Genomic DNA, 18,400 nt, shown 5'->3' with positions numbered 1-18,400 from the left:
CCTTCAAACCCTACTAAGATAAAGTCAAATTCTAATAGCTCAGAGAACCAGAAATTCAAGGTAGGTCATAGCAGAGTTTAAATAGTTTAGTGACAGTGACACATCCAGAATGACTTGAACATCAACTTTCCCTCCTCTCCTATGTACCCCTTCCCCTACCCCACACGTGAGCTCTCCTACTGTGACAGCACGTGCTTCTATAAGCCACTGCTTCCTCACACTTCTGAGCCATCATCCAAGGATAACAATGATACAACTATGTTGATAACAAGTCTACTAGCACGGCATCAGAAAACCTAAACGAGCTCTTCATGAGATCCGTACACTGTCACCTATGGGTGTCACCTAAGAGAAATACAAAATACAGTCAGGGTCCCACAATCCAGAGGAAGCTCTGAAGATGTGCATTTGGCAGCGCTACATGAAGGGGAAAAGAATCCCAGACTGTTGTTCTTACCTATGTTCCTGATTCTGCCTATTCTAGCTACTTTGTTTTGGACAGAAGAGGGATTGAATAAATTAGGAAAGTTTTAGTTCTTTAATTAATTGGCAGCACATTCCTTGAACTGACCATGTGTTCAAAAAAATCAAACATTTTAATTGTAGATTAATCACAAAAATGGAAAAGCCTCATTTTATTTCCCCCAGAAAAAAAACAAAATCAGACAACTACTGGGTCAGTTTCAACCCAATGGCTACAATTAATAGGGGTTTTGTTCTAATGTAGGTTCTAATGTAAGTGAAACCTAAAATAGAAGACCATGTAAAGAAGGGGGATGTTGTCCAGTCTATCAGACCCATACATTAAAACTAGAGGGAAAAATAAACACCACACAAAACAAACAAACAAAAAACCACAAATAACACCCTAAACAACAAAAGTCCCCACCACTCTTGCCTCTCTCATCTTGGATTCACAACTATGGACAAAGTTGCTAACACATGGTATCTAGCAACTATGATGCATCCACTAGTCAGTCGTATTAGGGAAAACACTAAACAGATGTAAGAAAAAAAACATTACAAATAAGAGAAATAAAAGTTTACTATGATTAGTTTTCAAAAAAAACCCCATGACTGAGGAATCTTTAAAAAAATTAGAACTAGACAAAAACTAAAAAGATTATATTGAAGACTAATAACATAATTTGAACGACAAAATTATTACCCCCTAGAAGGTATCTTCTATCTACGTACAAAAATGGATACACAAACATAAACTTGTATTTAATTTACATTCATTCTGAACAGCAGTGAGAAGAGAATGAAAGATGTGTTGCCTGCAGACTGAATCCAAAAAACCCAGCAACTTAATTTTGAAATACACAGCAAGTTAAAAAAACAAACACACCCAGCAAATGCAACCAACAGGCGGGAGTCTCTCAAGCAGGGTTGATAATGCTCCATTTGTTCCATTCCATATCCAGAAAAAACACAGACCAAAGAATATTCCAGACTGCTGATTTTTATCTTCCTGGCAACTAGAATCATTTGAGCCATTTGGCAAAAGTAGATGATGAAAGTTACATGCACTTTCCTCAAAATGCCAAATGCCACAAGAAAAGCTTTGGGCATCTGCCACTAATCTGAAACACTCTGATAGAAGCTGCTAACTGCATCAGTCCACTTACAAGGATTTCTAAATACTCAAAATGCTTATAATTGAAAGAGGAAAAACGGGCTGATTACTGCAAGCCAAGCTCAATACTATAAGTCACAATCAGCATGGAGTTGGTCACTATTCCAGCTGTCTGTGCAAAGAACAAGAGAAAGAAAACAGAATCCACAAAAAAAAATGCTGCCACACAATAGAGGCCATGAGAAAAAGCATCTACAGAGTCTGAATCAAAAAGAACTATGAGGAAAATGTGTGTGCAACAGTTTGTCGCTGCACCATTATATTACTTTGCCAGTGATGCCTGACTGCAGCCACAGAGATGAGAGACCAGGACAGTCATGGCTGATGGAAAAAGGGAAAGCGAGGACACGTTCCAAATGTACTGCAAATTGAACTGGTCTCCTTGAGATTTTCCTCAGAGCCAGCATGGCAAGAGAACCATGGCATGACTTCTACCTGAGGAAGAAAGGGCACTGTTTTATCCAGGTCTTATTAGAGTTAGAGAATCTGAATGACAAAAAGCCTTCCATTCCAGATGGTAAGTTGTGAGTAGGGGTGGTTAAAAGAAACCAAGAACCTTTGACAGATCAGTTCTGCAGTATTTAGAAGACACAGGTCCCTGACAGTGGGCATCACATCACCCTGAAGGTAGCTCTGGTCAATAAAGGGTATGACTTGGGTCATCTACTCTTTTCTTTCTAGTAATTGAAATGTGCAGGTGGATATCGGCATTCTGCATGGAGACTATGGCTCATATTTGATGACATTCAAGAACTGAGGAAGAGGTACAAACACTGCAGAAGCAGCCACCAGTGAAAGAACTGCTTTGCAAGATAAGTCTATTGGATTTGGAATTGGAACCTGTTGGAAAATCTCCAGACTAAAATCCAATTGGGCAGATATATTATGCTCAACTTATTAAACACAGAGGCTGTATACACTAAGTGGCCCAAAAGGAGAAATACTGTTCTTCTAGCAGGCCAGTCTAGCTGGGCTCTCATTTCTTTTTAGCAACTTCTGCCCTGGAGTATTAATCTGTTCCAGAGCACCTCATGTTACCTAACCCTCCTGGAAATCCTAAATCAATCAGAATAGACAATCATAAATACAATGATGCCAAGGACTTGACACCCCTGGGCTTCCAGAGAGCATTGAAAATATGAGATCTTCCAAACACCCTTAAGTATGTTAAAAATTGTAAGCAGGGGTTCAGAATAGGCCAGCTAACTATCCTAATTTTCTCTAAAGCTGCTCTATATTTAGGGAGATGTAGTCAAGCAAAATGAGACATAGCATTGGAGAATGACCAGTGCTGCTACCATGCCCTAAAAATTTCACAGTGTTCTAATCCCAGTGGAATGGAGGAATTAGGTAAATTGCTAAGGCACCTGTAGGACCACACATCCCTCCATGCCCCAAGATGTCTGTTAATACAGCCAAGTCCCACAGGCTTGTAATCTCTGCCAGACCATCTTCTCCTTTCCAGGTAAAAATCAAACCCGCAGCAGAACAGGTAAAATTCTGGGAAAGCTGAAGAAAAGAGAGGGAGGATAGTGAAAGGAATAAAGAGAAATCTGTTGCTGACAGGAAAGAATTGCTTGCAATATGGAAATATCTTCTCTACAGAGGAATAGAAACAAAGGCGAGAAACAACAGGAGACTGACCTTGGTATTTGTTTAAGAAAACAAAAAACAAAACAAACAATCAGAGATGACTGAACTAACAGCGTTTTCAATTCCCATTTTGGATAGATGTGAGAGAAAGGTTCATGAGCTCGGACTTCTGCCCAGAGTAATGGTGTAATCAGGGAAGCAAAAGAGCCATCAGTCTAGTCTAGTCTTATACTCCAAGTGTAAGAGTGAAAGAGATTATAAGGGTGATGATATATCAGTAGCAAAGATTATTACAAGTTTTTATTTGTCCTAGTTTCAAGTGGCTGTGCTATTGTCCCTTCACAATTTTATTCTAAATTAAAGATCTATATGGAAATTATTAAAATGTGAATCTGGAGAGACACTTCAATGAGAGATCTTCATGACATCAGGAGTATTTGCCTTGACAGCAGCTTTATGGAATTCACAGTATTTTTAAATTAAGGACATGGCTAAACAATTGCCAGTCCTGTGCACTTACATATACTAATTGAAATTTTACATTCTGGCCTAAACTATGAAATCTAAATATAGGCAGCACAGTCTTTTCTTTGGAACTTGCTACACAAATACATTAATTATGACAATTTTATTGGACATGCTTTTATTTTATTAAAAAGAGCTCTTTGAAGAGGTCAAGCCAGTCAGTTCAGTACTGTCAATGGCAAATGCTAAAACATTTCAAATTACTTGTGTTACCTTTAAGGAATGCAGCAATTTTCAAGAGCCAAACAGAACAAATAATCCAAGTGATTACTTAGCTTATCTACTAATATATTGTATGCAGCTGTCTGATGTTTTACTCTTTCATTATTCCATTAATGGAATCAGCTAATAAAACATGAATTATGCAGAGTCCCAATACTTTGGACAGTCACCAAAGTCCCATGGTGGCATTATTTTCCAGAATAAAGATTTCACTTCTCACAAGATAGTGACAGCAGATATGACTGTGGGTGAAAACATATTTTTTCATTTGTTTAACATGGCCAGTCCCAAACCCTCAGCATCTTAGCTCCTTCCTCCTCTCTTTTTTAAAGTTCCTCCATGTGAGTAACTTGGGGAACATAAAAAGAACGCCAGAAACAGGGCCCACTTGATAACACTTCAAAAGATGAAGAGACATGCTTTCCAGAGTAATACATTTAACAGAGTGGTGGGGGAGAGAGGCCAGCAGTGAAGTATGTGTTACAATTACTGTTTCCACACAGAATCCCTTTGAGAGCAATAGTGCAAGAATCCCATTCATTTTGTTGGGATTCATTTATTTTCAAATGTTAAAAGTAACTGCAGCACATAACACAGGCACAGTAATAACACCACTAGGGTACACTGGGCCATTGTAATTTGGATCATTGTGAAAGACACTTTTTTATTACAAAAAAAATCCCAAGCCTTAAAAGTGGGTAGAAAGGCATCAGTATTTAAAGAGATGGGTTGTATAATATCTGCCACTGAAACCTTTGAAACAGGAAAAACAAATACTCTTCAAATTAAGATATGAATGCTGTTACAAAGTTTCAATATGGAATTAATGGACTGGAGGAAGAAAACATTCTGGCAAAGCACTGATACCACAAAGTACCTGGGCAACCTCAAGCCATGCAACCAGTCCTACTGAAAAAAGTGAGGGAAGATTTGAAGGTAAAAACATGCCCATACTTAAATATTCCTCTGTTTATATGTTCAGAGTCATCTGCTAATTCTCTTTACAAAAAAATGTAAATAAAATTTCAGAGAACCCTTTTAAATTTCTTGTGAATTTGAAAGCCTCTCCTAATTTAAACTAGGACCTGGAGAATGGAATGCAGTTAAAAAAAAAAATCAATATTTGTTTTAAGTCTTAGATTTACATTTGGTGATTTGCGTTATGCCTTATTTCATAAAACGTAACTAAATATCTTTCTGGCAAGCAATGGCACAGAATTGGGGATGAAGGGGTCTCAAAAGGTCACCCACACCAGTATTTCTCAGCCTCTTTAAAGCTCCCCTAAGCCTTTCTGAACATATTTTTTAATTCGTCCAGTGGCAGAGATGCATCAGTCTCTCCAGCCAACATAGGTTTAAACCAACATAGGTTTAAATAGCTCAGCTCTGGAAAGATTTTCCTAATGCTAACTTAAAATTTACAGCAATATAATCCTGTTAGATTTTGTCCTAATTATGATGATTTTATGATTAATTACTATAATTTCCATTCTCCTGGAAACTATGCTAAGGCACGTAGGAAACAAAGAGGTGATAGGTGACAAACCCACATAGATTCACTAATGGAAAAAGTAATGTCTGACATATCTGGTGGCCTTCTATGACAGGGCTAAGCACTGGTGGATAGACATCATCTGTCTACATCTGTCTGCAGGGAAGCCAGAGAGGGACTGTTCATCAGGAACTGCAGCGACAGGACAAAGAGTAATGGGTTCAACTGATAGAAGGGAAATTTAGATTAGATATACAGAAGAAATTTGTTATTGTGACGGTGGTGAGGCACTGGAACATGTTGCCCAAAGAAACTGTGGATGCCCCATCCCTGGGAGTTTTCAAGGCCACATTGGATAAGGCTTTGAGAAATATGGTCTAATGGGAGGTGTCCCTGTCCATGGCAGGGACATTGGGACCAGTTTATCTTTAAGGTCCTTTCCAACCCAAATAATTCTATGGTTCTATGATGAATCGTCAACAGATTATTTCCTTCTCCCTGTGGCAAACATTTTAATGCATTAAAGGCTCTTTAATGACTTTCCTTAGTCTTCTCTATGGGCTTCACAGCCTACTCCCTTTTAGCTCTCCTCACTGGACATGTTTTCTAAACTTCCCAGTCATTTCCACTGTATCCTTTTTAAATCTTCCTACCTATCTGCACTCTTTATAAGCTATAGTGCCAAAACCTTGGACTTCCGTAAGACTGAGAAGAGCAGGACTGTTTCCTCCTTCTTTGAGGCCATTTCTCTATTGCATCCCACTACAATTATGCCCTTTTTAGCACCAGTATGATGCTGTTAACTCCTGTTCCTTTCCCACAGAACTGTTACCTAGATAGTTGTTCCTGGTCTCGTGGTTGTGCAGCTCTTTGTTGAACAGTTGCACATTTTTCACAGATCTCTTTTGACTGCAACTCTTCTGACTGTGGACTACTTTCAATGTACTGTTTTCCAACTATCTGACATCCACTTCATCTAGACTAGAGAGGTGCTGCACTGCACACTCAGAAATAATACTGAGAGTCAAGATTATACACATGCTTATTAAGATTCAGTTTTTAAAATTCACAACACTTTAAACGCCAATTTTGTACCGCCTTTCACCCTAGGTGTGCCAGTTAAACTTTTGGAAACTGGAACTCGGGCCTGAAGGGAGACAAGCACTCCTCTGAGTCACACACTTGGAAAAAGTTGAGGCTGAAGCTGCACAGAAATGAGAACCAACAGTCCTGGAGGTTTCCCATGAACAAATTGACACCAACCAAGAAGAGAAACAATAAGCATTGGCAAGCAAAAATAAACGTTCATTTAAACCATCAATATTCAATAGGAATAAACGCCAAATTCTAAAAGTCTGTGTATCTATCTACTGCTTCTTTCTTTGCCACGAGGCCTGTCAGAGAAGAAAATTAAATTGTTTTGACATAATTTGGTCTCACAGATCTGTGCTGGTTGCTGCAATTGGCATATATAATTTGAGATGTCAAAAGATTTATATCATTGGAAAGGTAAGGCAAATAATTGAAGCTCTGATGGACCTAACAAGACTGTGATAATAAAGAAATCACTCAAAGGAACTTGGTTCAGCATAGCAAGCCATCAAAAAATGCAGCTAATACTCAGACAACTTGCTAAAAGAGAATTATTTCTCCTCTAAATTTATGCACACTATATGGAGGAAAGCATGCAGTAAATGTATGTAACAAAATAAATCTCAGAAGAAAAGAAATTCCTTTCCTTTGGACATTGCTCTTCTTGTGTAGCAAACTTGGTGACTGGCAGCCCATTTTAATCCAAATGTGCGCACATACAAAATTACAGATACATCTCGCTCCCCCAGTGACTTTATAACATGTTGCTAGGTAACAGTGCATACAAGTCAGGTTTCAAGACCTTTAGTAAGTCACCATAAAATAACTGCAAAGGCCTTTTGCATGAATAATGTGTATTATGTATCCTTTTTCTGATGCCAATAGATCAGACACCGAAAACACGACCATCTGCCAAACTGTAAACAGCTTCCCATCAACTGCTATATGAAAAGCAACACATCAAAATGTTGTATGTTTTCTCAGCTTTCAGGCTTTCCTCCCCCCTCCTTCTTTCTGCTACATCCAGCCACCATGAGCACTACCATCTCCAGGTCAGGACTGCTGATATGCAGGAACCACTTTGTGCACAGCAACCCAAATCTAAGACTGACATCAGAACAACCCCGTGTGTGGGACAGCTCTTAGCTAATGTAAAATGGATTTCATATAGAGCCCAAATTTGAAACTCAAATTAAAAAAATCGACATGCAAATCAAAAGAGACTCATCCTGCCTGCTTTTCGTTAGTCATAGCAATAAATTATATCAATGGATTATTAAATTTTTGTTTAAAGGGCGAGTTCTATGGCTTCTTCCAACCCACACAGCAAACCATTTGTGCCAGCCCAATTCAACTCCTGCTTGCCCTTAGCTCTTTTCTGTTTTCCAGCTTGGCTCCAAGAAGCCTCAGTCTTGATTTTTTTGTTTACCCATTGTACTCAGTTCCTCACAGAACTCATCCCAAAGATATAAAGGTCTGGGCAGATGAGGACCGCAAGCCTCACCTAAATAAATGGCTGTGGTTCCACCAAGGCAATAGCATTAAGACAGAGCTAATTCCTTAGTTTACATGACAAGAAAATTTGCTAAAATTACTTACTTATAATAACTTACTTTCCATTTAAAGGAGAAAGGTGACTAATTATTCTCTATTGAAAAGGTTATCTTCTATCTCGAAAGTCTAAAACTTGCCCTAGGAACTGACACCTCCTTGTGAAACAGAAGTTTCTTCAGCGACATTTTTCCTGACTTCTTTCTCTTTAAAAATTCAAGGCCAATTTTGAAAAAAGTTATAGAGCACCTCCCCAGCGAGTCCACAGTTCTGAAGTATTCAGTCACATCAATAAAAGAGCACATAAAATATAATAGATTCACGCTAAACACATCCTGCACTTCAGAGTCTCACATATGAGTATAATTCCTACAGCAATAACCTGACAGTGAAAAAACATTAAACACATGCTTTGCATCAGGTATGATTTAAATTAAAATAATAAAAAAATTAAAAGCTGTTCATGAATCTGGGACCATCCTTTAAAGAAAAGCGTTAATAACCAAGAAATGCAGTAACACTCATACTTCATACGTATTTATTACTTGGATCTCAAATAATACTCAGAAAGGAAGGTAACCAATACTTTATTGGTCCTTTTTAAGGGGTGTAAAGGCAGAGAACTTAAAAGCTGAATTTTCAAACCAGGGTAATTTCAAACCAGAACTACAGGTATTCAGCATGCTTTAAAAACACGCCAAATGAGATTTGCCAAGGTAATTGTCAATGAACTTCAAAGTCTCGATAAAAAGTTCACACTCCCAATTCCAGCAACTGAACAGCAAAATCCCTCTCTTTCCTCACTGTTTCCCCTTCTCCCCCCATTATGCACCTCTCCTATCAAAAGAAACAAGAAATTTTAAGTTAAGAAGCTACAGTGGTTTCCTGTTGTTGACTTAGCAAACCCAAGGCAAAGTGTTTCTTAGCCCATAAAGGAGCAGCTGATGCTGCCGCTTGCTGCTCAATTACCTGACAGCTTCATAAGAAAATCTGATGCCATCTTGACAGAGATGTCTTGGCTGAATAGTGCTGATGCTGTGTTGGCCACAAAGTCAGAGGAGTCTTTCAGCTTTGTGCTGTTGGGGGCTCTGTCAACAGTGCTAAGAGCAAAAGGTGCAGCTGAGACACCACTGTCGTCTTTGGGCTCTTCTTTCGCTAACAGAGGTGGAACACCCCCACCAGGCTGTCCAGTCACATCAGGTGTTTTAGATACAGATGCTGATCCCGTGAGGTCAGGTCCACCTCCTTCCCTCTGTGGTCCCAGGCAGGGGTCACTGTTTAGCTGTGGTGACCTCTTCACCTCAGTTTCTGGTATTTCCTCCTTCACTTTAGATTCTGTCCTGAGGAAATGTTGATGGCAACGCATATGGAGTTTCAGGCTGAAGTGGCGGGAGGAGGTAAAAGGGCATAGCTGGCATTGAAAGGTCTCACCCCTGTCTTGGTGCTGATGAACCTGGTTCAAGAGATGCAAGATAAAAGCATGTGTAAAGCAAAACAGATTAACAGCATTGTAGAAATCTCAACTCTACATTTTCCGTGCTATTTTAAATAAAAAAGAAGATGCTAACTAATGAGTCAACTCTTCATTCTGATCACTAGGAAAGCAGTCAGGCACTGGGAACAGTAGGATTCTTTCACATGTAAGTCAAAGAACACAAACATCAGGCTCAACTAAAAACAGAAAAATCAGGAACATCTGTTTCTGCAGCTTGGAAATTATGAAGTCTGCTTTGGATCAAATAGTCCTTACAACCAGATCCTGATAACCTGTCAGTACATAAAGACTTCCAAACTGTAACTAGTGGCTTTCTTGATTAAAAAACAAACATCATTCTTTGCAACCTCACAAATAAAAATTGTTCAGAGCAACCCAACAAAAAGCCCAAACCAACCTGCACAGCAATGTCCTTCATTGATTTATGTATCATTAGGGTAAAAACACAGCACCTGGCAATACCAAGGAGTTATTGAAACAGTTTGCTGCAAATTAATTCTACCAGAAAATAAACAGCTCTATTGTGATAAAATACAAACATGAGAGACGGTGTTTGCAATTTATTCTAGTTTAAGATTCACTTAAGAATCACAGTTAATCTTACTGTCCTCATACTTCAACTGCAGGCTCTTTCTCATGGATCCTGCATGCTCCAGTATGAACACAAAGCCTAGTACCCTAGGTACTAGGTTTGATCCTGATTACCTTTTAAAGAGAACTCCATCCACCCATATGTGATGGCTAAAACATCTATGAACAGACACACTCAAACTATATAAATTATATACATAAAATTATACAATTTCTTGCTTAATACAGTACTTGTTAAAGGGAAAGAACCACTGAGCCCAGAGTAATGGCAGTAGTTCTACTGAAAAGTTTTTTCACTGTGACTCCACAAATAAATTTTAAATCCTGACAGTGGCATTCTGGGCTAGCCTTGCAGAAATACTGGCAAATACATACATTTGCTCCTTACTAATTGATGAACATGTGACCAGGGCAAACTGGCACCAGACTGAGTTGGTTGCTGGCACCAGACTGGCACTTGTGACTCGAGTTGGTTGGAAACATTTCAGTGAGACAGATTTCTGTTGGAAAATGGCAATTTGTTGTATGCAAAATATTTCACCTGAAACATGGAGAGGTTTTATGAACTCTTGGCAAATGAGATGTGATTCCGCCACCCTACTGAGTGGCACTCTTTCCCTTGCTCCCTGGGCTTGGCTCAGAAGCAGCCAGCTGTGCCAGAGATCCAAGACTTGCTGCTACAGTTTGGGAGCCCAAAAGTCCTGAGAGCTCCAGCTTGAATCAAAGCTCAGCTCTACACCAGGGAGCTTGGAAAACCCAGCTTTAGCTAAGGCTTTCGGCACTTTCCAGTTTCCTGCAGAGCTGAGATCTACATCCCAAGAGTCCTGGTGCAGACACTGCAGAGCTCTGGGATAACAGCAGCGTTTCCCAAACACAGCCCTGCCAAAATTCAGGCTGGAGTTTCCCATGGTAGTTGACTTGGCCCAGTTTATTTTCCGTGTAGTAAGAGGAACTCAGTCACAATCCAGGATTCCCAGCTCTACATACACAAGACCTCAATTCCAGTCTGCTAAAATAGGAAGCTGGGAGATGTCCCTCTTTTTGTACTTTTTGCATTCAGTGAGACATTTCACTAGTGCTGTATAACTTTTCATTCAGCAGTTCTTCCAGGGCTCCAGAGAATAGTACTAGACAAACACACAGCACGACAGCACATCTCTTGGCCAGCTGTTTCACAGAATGACATTCTCAGTATTTTATAAGCATGGCACTTATAGACAAAGTACATTTACAAAATTCTGGAGTCTTATAACTGCACCTGACAACAACAACAACAAAAAGAGATAAGCTAATGGTAACCTAACAGAGATTTAAAGCAACTTCGCAGAAGAACAGCAGTACAATAAATTCTAAATATTAACAGGTTGCAGTGGAAATGCCAAGCAGATTGCCTGTCTACACTACTGGAAACAGGATGGTCTGTGAGCACAGCAGTATTCACAGCACCCCTCATGAAGAGCACCAAGATGTACTGATGGTAGCAAGCACTCTCACCATGGCAACTCTATCTCTTACACCCACTGAGATTCTGTGTCAGGATTTCTCTCCAGGATCCCCTTCAATCATCACTTCCCTGCCTACATATTTAACCACTTCTTCTAGAGGCCCTTATCACAATCATCAATACAATGCCTTCAGAAGGCTGAGTCAGTGCAGGAGCCCACCTTCTCTCCTTGGGATTATGGCATGCCACCCCTGCAATATATTTTGAGAATGGATGAAAATAGGAGTAACTGATTCATTTGATTTGGATTTTTCTCCTGCCCGAAGAGAGTAACAGCTGAGAAATTTTACGGATCTCTCATAAAACAAAGTACATTTATAACTTGCAGCCAAAGGAATGACAGAATTCAAGTCCAAATATTTTCATATTGAAAGGAAAAATTTTAGATCTAGAAAAAAAACAAACAACAAAAACCAACAAATATTTAGCCTCCAATGTCCAAAGTCCACTGCCACCAGAAGATTTTAACATATTTAAATTATTTTATTTTCAAAAATACATAATATTCATTTAAAAATTTGAACACTATTAGAAACAGAAGCTAAAGTCCCTCTAAAGGAAAAACTGTTCCTTATTTTCCAATTCAACAGCAGCTGAAAGAGCCAAGAATTGGTCATTCTATGCTATTTGGAGGGAAAAGTCAAGGCAGCAACCACTTGCTGCAGAATGAAAAACAAGAAACCCTGTAGAGCTACACAGAAAGCCACAGGGGAGATCTAGGCCACGCAATGTTGCAGTCCAAAAAGCTGCCTTCTCCCTCCATGAGACAGAGAATGGCTCTTACACTGTGTTAATGCTACTCAAACCATCAGATGTCTTCTTTAGACTCAAATAGGCCATTCCTGCAAGAATCGCAGGCAGGAGGAGACAAGAGTGAAGCTGGCAGGTTTTTCTCAAAGTCCCAGTCTGAGCCCAGCTGCTGCCAGATTTGGATCTCTCTGAATTACACTGCAACAAGCCACAGTGCACAACCTGCTCACGGAGAATGCTTCTTTCAAAATCCCATAAAACTACTGTTTGACTTATGTCAGAAACACTTACAGACTTCTGGCTTCTGAGTTTATTTCCTTTAACCATGGATGTTCTCCTTGCCAGTGCAAAGTACTTCTACCAATTTTATTAACCCTACAGTCTGCCAACTCTCAAATGATATTTTGTGTTTCTACAGTTATTTCAGTGTGTGCTCGATGTTTTCAACAAAACTACACAGCGCTTACAAACTTTAGGCTGGTTTGAGGACTTCGATACGAGTAATCTATTGGTCACAGTTTTTAATTTTTGTTTCTTTCAGTTCCTCTTGCTGCCTCCTCATTCTCAAATTACAAGAAAGAAAAAAAGAGGTAATTCGATTTATCTTCTCTATCAAATGCATTATTCTGATCATACCTCCCACCTTTGATCACACCTCTCTCACTCTCCTGGCAGTCCCATTACTTTCAGCTTCTTTCTTCAAAGGGTTCTTTCTTTGCCATCCCACTAATAATTTTTATTGCCAGCTTTTAAAATCCCTTCCATTTCTGATACGTCTCTTTTGATGCAGTGACCAGAAGTGGCAGCATACCATATGGTAATAATGGCATTGTCATATTTTCAGTGTTATTTCTGTTCTATTCTCCAGACACTCAAATATTTAGCGTACTTTTTAACCACTCCTGCACATGCCAAGGAAAGGTTTTCATTGAACTGTCCACAATGATATCCAGATATTTTTCCTGAGCAGTTACAGTTCATTATATCAGACAGCCAGGTGCATTATTAGACTCTGGTTTCCAAAGTACAGTATTTGTATTCACAATAACTTCATTTGCCTCCTTGTTTATCAGTCAGCCAGCCTTTTTTTTTTCCTTTCAAGCTTTGTCTTTTCTAATCTTGGTTCATGCACATAAGGTTTTATCATCTACACTTCTCTTACTCACAGTCATCATTTTGTGAAGATCACATTTGCCAAAATATGCACAATTCCACTTTTAGTAATGGAACACCCCTCTGTTAGCTTTTTGTCATGCTTAAAATTGCTAATTCCTTCCTACCCTTTGTTTTACTGTCTCTTGGTGGATTTCTAATTTGCCATAGTACATCATATTGCTTAATTTATTTGGCAGCTTCTCTGTGAGAAGCTTTGCCAAAGGCTTTTTTATAGACCAAATAAATTTCAACTGATTCTTAAGTTCATGATTCTCCTGATGTGCTCAAAACATCTTAGTAGAAGAACACATGATTTTGTTTTACAGAAACCACATGGGCCTATTGTATCACATCATTTGTAGCACTGTATTGTTTTTTTCTGTTACATTTTCTGTTGACATACTAACTTTTCTGGTACCATGTTTCCTAAGTTGTCTTCTCATACTTAAAATTAACATCCCTGCTGATTCACCAGCCATACAGATGTACCACAGTCACAAATACATGTGATCCCACCCAACAGAGTACACCAGGGAGTAGGGAGGAGCAATACAGTGACACAGGCATGTGCTGCAATTTTGTAGTATTGCTGAGGTAGAACTTTACCCCTTCCTTAAAACTGGGGTAGCGCTTTGCACAAACTCTCCCTTCTGGTTATGAGACAAAGGCATTCACCTTTCTTTTGTGGGATTTAAGAGGGTTTTTTTACTATTATTTTAAAAATACTCAGAGTAAGAGGAATTTTTTGTTTTGTTTTGAGAACCTTCATTCCTAAGCAAGAGCAGAACATGAGGCGGTTGTGGTGCTGAATCTATTCACTGCTGTATTAGCTTCTGGCTAGTCACTCTTTATTTACTTTCTGTGGCCTAATTATCACTTTTTTCTTTGCCTCCTGTAAGTTTTGTTTTTCTCACCAACTTTCAAGTGGATCAACATTTTCATGAGAGGCAGCTGTTTAAGCAACTATTACAATCAAAAGCTACTACAACCCAGCCAGTCAGTCATACCTGCCTATGTACTATTTTTTTCTAGGTTTGGTTTTGTTTTAACTCTCATTTAGTAAAATGCCGCCTTTTGCAACTGCATTTGATTACACTTTCCATTTTGCGTCTATCATGTGCCCTCTGTTTTTTCATTTCAAGCTGTTTTCTGACAAGTTCCCTAATTTTTAAAGTATTGCATTTTCAGAAGTTTAGTGCTGTGGTGTTAGTTTTGATATGATCCTTCCCCTCAGGACACATACATTATTTATATAGTATTTTCTTTTTTAAACTACTTCTTTGCTTTGCTTGAAAGCAAAGGAGGGTGGGGAGAAGCCCCTCTGCAGTGCTAGACTGGACTAAGTGTTAAAAAAACAGTATTTTTTTTTTCTTGGAGATTTAAGGTATCAATGCATATCCTGTGTTATCCTCTTCTCATACGCAAAAAGTGACAAGATTAAAAGGCAGATACTTGAAGTCACTTTTGGCACCTGTCTGAGACTCTGGGCAAAGATTTCACATGTTGAAAAGCTGTGCAAGTTTGTATTGCCTCCCCTCACCTGATGGAATCACAAGTGGCTCCCTGTGCTCTTTAAGCTTAACTTAAATCAAACTAAACAAAAAGCACTCATAAAACACACTCAATTTCCTCTCCCAATATGGTGAAGATGCTTTAAAATAACCTCTCCTATACTTCACAAAAATGGATTAGGAATGCTTATTCAGTTGTCTAACACTAGCTGAGGAACAAAAAGGGGAAAAGCAAATCACCAAGGGGCAGTGAGCACCCGGCTACATTCTTCAGGGCCTTTCCTGATTCCCACAATCATGTAATTATTAGCCCCTCCCTAACTGAGAAGCTGATTATAACCCTCTCCATATTACACAGAAACATTAATCTGAGATCTCACCACATAGTCCCTTTTCATAAGCAACAAATGCAGGAAAATCCTGTGGTTGAGCATCACATGATCTGCCTACCACTGCATCTAACTTTTCTGCTAAGCTTTATCTTCTCTCTCCTCATTTTCTGCTATACCATCACGCTTCAGCAGGTGTTCACAACGCCAAACTTCTTTTCCTCTGCTAGAAGGGCTAGCTCACCCATTTCTGCCTTATGTCTATATAGCAGCAAAGGAATGTTTATAGATATTGTTTTTGGCCATATGCTCCTCTTCCTCACTCCCCCTTCCAAGTGCTCAGGCTAATATCCTGTTGCTTTCTTGGAACATATCTGTATGATCTCACAGCCTATCTGTCCACCAATTGCTGAGGAAGATACATGTATGATCCAAAGACACAAAACTGGCCAAAGTCTGACTGATGTTTGTGGTAAATTTATTCCCTACCAGGAAAAACAGAAAAGCCTGAACACATCTTGCTGAATTGCACCACAACCTCCCATTACTTTCTGCAGAGAAAGTTCATAAGATACTCACTCTCTCAAGAAGAAAACATATTCCAACTGAATATATATTTAGATAAACAGAGAGAAGAACTCAAGCACAATACTTGTGGTCTGTTTGGACAAGACACCTCTCTGAGTTACCCATTCATTTTTTTCAGCTTCATTTTCAGCTCAGTATTCTCAGAATCCCTGGAAATCATACTATGATACCAGAATTAGGTCCTGAGATGCACCTCTCAGATTCCTGGGAATAAGGACCAAAACTTGTGGTTCTGTGTGCACTATAATTTGCTTCCAAAACAGACTAATAAAATTCTGTACTGTGTCTATTTTAGGATTTTTCTAAGGTGCCTATCACAGTGGAATCTAAACACAATATAACAATTACAGATAACACTGTGTGCCTTAAAAGGCACGCTACTCAGCCTCCCTTGCTTCCTGTGTGTCAGTGTGGAAACTTTCCTTCTGTTTCCCTTCTTGCGCCTTTCACTTCCTCGCCTCCAGTTGTGAGTTGGTCCTGGCAAAGTGCCCTTGCTGGAAGAATGCTCCATCAGCATGGTGGGTAGCACATGGAGATCCAAATATGGGTCAGGGCTGGAATCATTCCAGTTCTCTATTAAGATTTTCTCCATAGCAGGTGACAAGACACCAAAAATGCTGGCAATGTTGTTTTCTGTGTCAGTCAGTTAGACATGTTATAATTACCATGAAATTACACAGTATTTATATTTTATAGCTATTGGTCATTAACCTAAAGATACAGACAGTAAGGAAGGGCCATATGGACTCACAGAAATAACTCATGAAAATTAAATCTCTGAATAATCAGTTTCAAGAGAATACCTAACAAGAACCTAGAAGAAAAGATAAGGTGGTTTAAACTCTTGGCTGTGCTGCCTAGGAAGAAAGAAAGATAAGACAGCTAGATTTTTTTTGAGGATTGCAGCTGGACAGAACACCTCAACAGGTTTTGCCTGTCATCCTTTATCAGGGAGCATAAAACCTGAAAACTGAAGAGCAACATAAAGGAAAAAAGCTTGATTTGTGATAGCATTCTAGAATAAAAAAATTGGCTTGTAATAGACAACAAGGACCAACCCAGTACCTCAATTTTGAGTAGCATTTTTGGTTTTGAAAAATGTGTTCACTTGTAGCCAGAGTTGCCTCATGGGGAGGGAGAGAGGGCTGGAGAGCTGGAAGCAACTCTGCCTTCATGGGTTGCCTGCCAGGAAGGCGATAAGGCCAGGTGGTTCCCAAAGGATACTAAGACAATGAAGACAACTGAAACACCCTACTGGCATAACCAGCACACTGCATCCTAAGTAGCTCCCAGCTGTGCTGTACCACTTCTGATGTGTATTCATTCCATTTTGAACGCTGTTGGCTTATATATGTGCCAGGTATTGCCATCTCATATACTTACAGGTTCAAAGGAAGCACTGTTTTATAATGAGAAAAGAAATCTGGTATTTTTTATTTTTCATTTGATTATCAGTTATTTATACTTCCACCAAAAGGAACTTAAATTATGTCTGGCACTTTTGGACACACAACTGACAGGCCCTTACCTCACTCACATGCCTCAATTTTGAGGTGATAGAAAATATTTTTACAAATGGTCTAGTCAATTGAGAAAGTGTATGAAACTGACTGAAATTAAAGTGAAACATAACCTTTCAGGTTGTTGTCCTTTTGATTCTTTACATCAATCCAGGAGACTATAACAAGGGCAAAATCAAAATGCAGACCACGTGGTTTTTAAAGACAATTACTTTCATCTCAGACAGGGAGCAGCTTTACCAGAAAAGACCCTCAACTCCATCATGACCTGCATGGCTGCACTGCATTGATTGAGGAGACTTCAGATATTGCCTTCACAGTAAGGCTAAAGGAGGCTGTAATCTTTTACATTGAGTCAAGCAGCTCTGGGCCTGACTCTGACCTCATTGCCTTCTAACTGAGCACTACTTGGTCATAATTTCCATATTACCAAATAATTAATGCTACATGTTACATGGCTGTACAAGGAGGTCTGTTTCAAGTTGATGCAGGCTCAGTTAATAAAAGGATTAATGTTGGGAGGGGAACAGAAAGGAGCATAAAGGCCTCAGACACCAATCTGAGAGCATGTAGAGACAGTGAAAAAGTCCCCAGTTTTCTCCAACATCCTACCAGTGACTACCTATGGAAATCACCATGCCAAAAGGGAAGAGGTAGGCCCTCAACTTGCAAACAATTTTTGCCAAAAAGGCAAAAAAAAGCAGAGAACAAGTATCTCTGCAGGGAATAATAGGGATGTTCTTCACAAAGCAGGGGAAAAAATCAGGTCTTTGCCAGGGAATAGCAAGCTTGTAGGTGATGCATGCTTTTGTGCAGGCTGTCAACAGCTGAAAACAATAAAAC

The 18,400-nt window shown here is 39.3% G+C and overlaps 1 protein-coding gene across 1 annotated transcript in view; it reads right to left on the bottom strand.

The window, feature by feature from the left end:
* The window catches only part of ZNF827 (zinc finger protein 827), a 110,440-nt gene that overhangs the window by 52,987 nt on the left and 39,053 nt on the right, over positions 1-18,400 (bottom strand). The window contains exon 4 of the mRNA XM_027890641.1: positions 9,084-9,567. Within this exon, the coding sequence (XP_027746442.1) occupies positions 9,084-9,567 (484 nt within the window). The remainder of the gene's footprint in view (positions 1-9,083; positions 9,568-18,400) is intronic.

Source organism: Empidonax traillii, unplaced genomic scaffold, assembly GCF_003031625.1.
Source record: "Empidonax traillii isolate 1590-97213 ecotype Southwest subspecies unplaced genomic scaffold, ASM303162v1 scaffold293:size840699, whole genome shotgun sequence".
NCBI lineage: Eukaryota > Metazoa > Chordata > Aves > Passeriformes > Tyrannidae > Empidonax > Empidonax traillii.
This window is presented reverse-complemented; position numbering and strand designations above follow the sequence as displayed.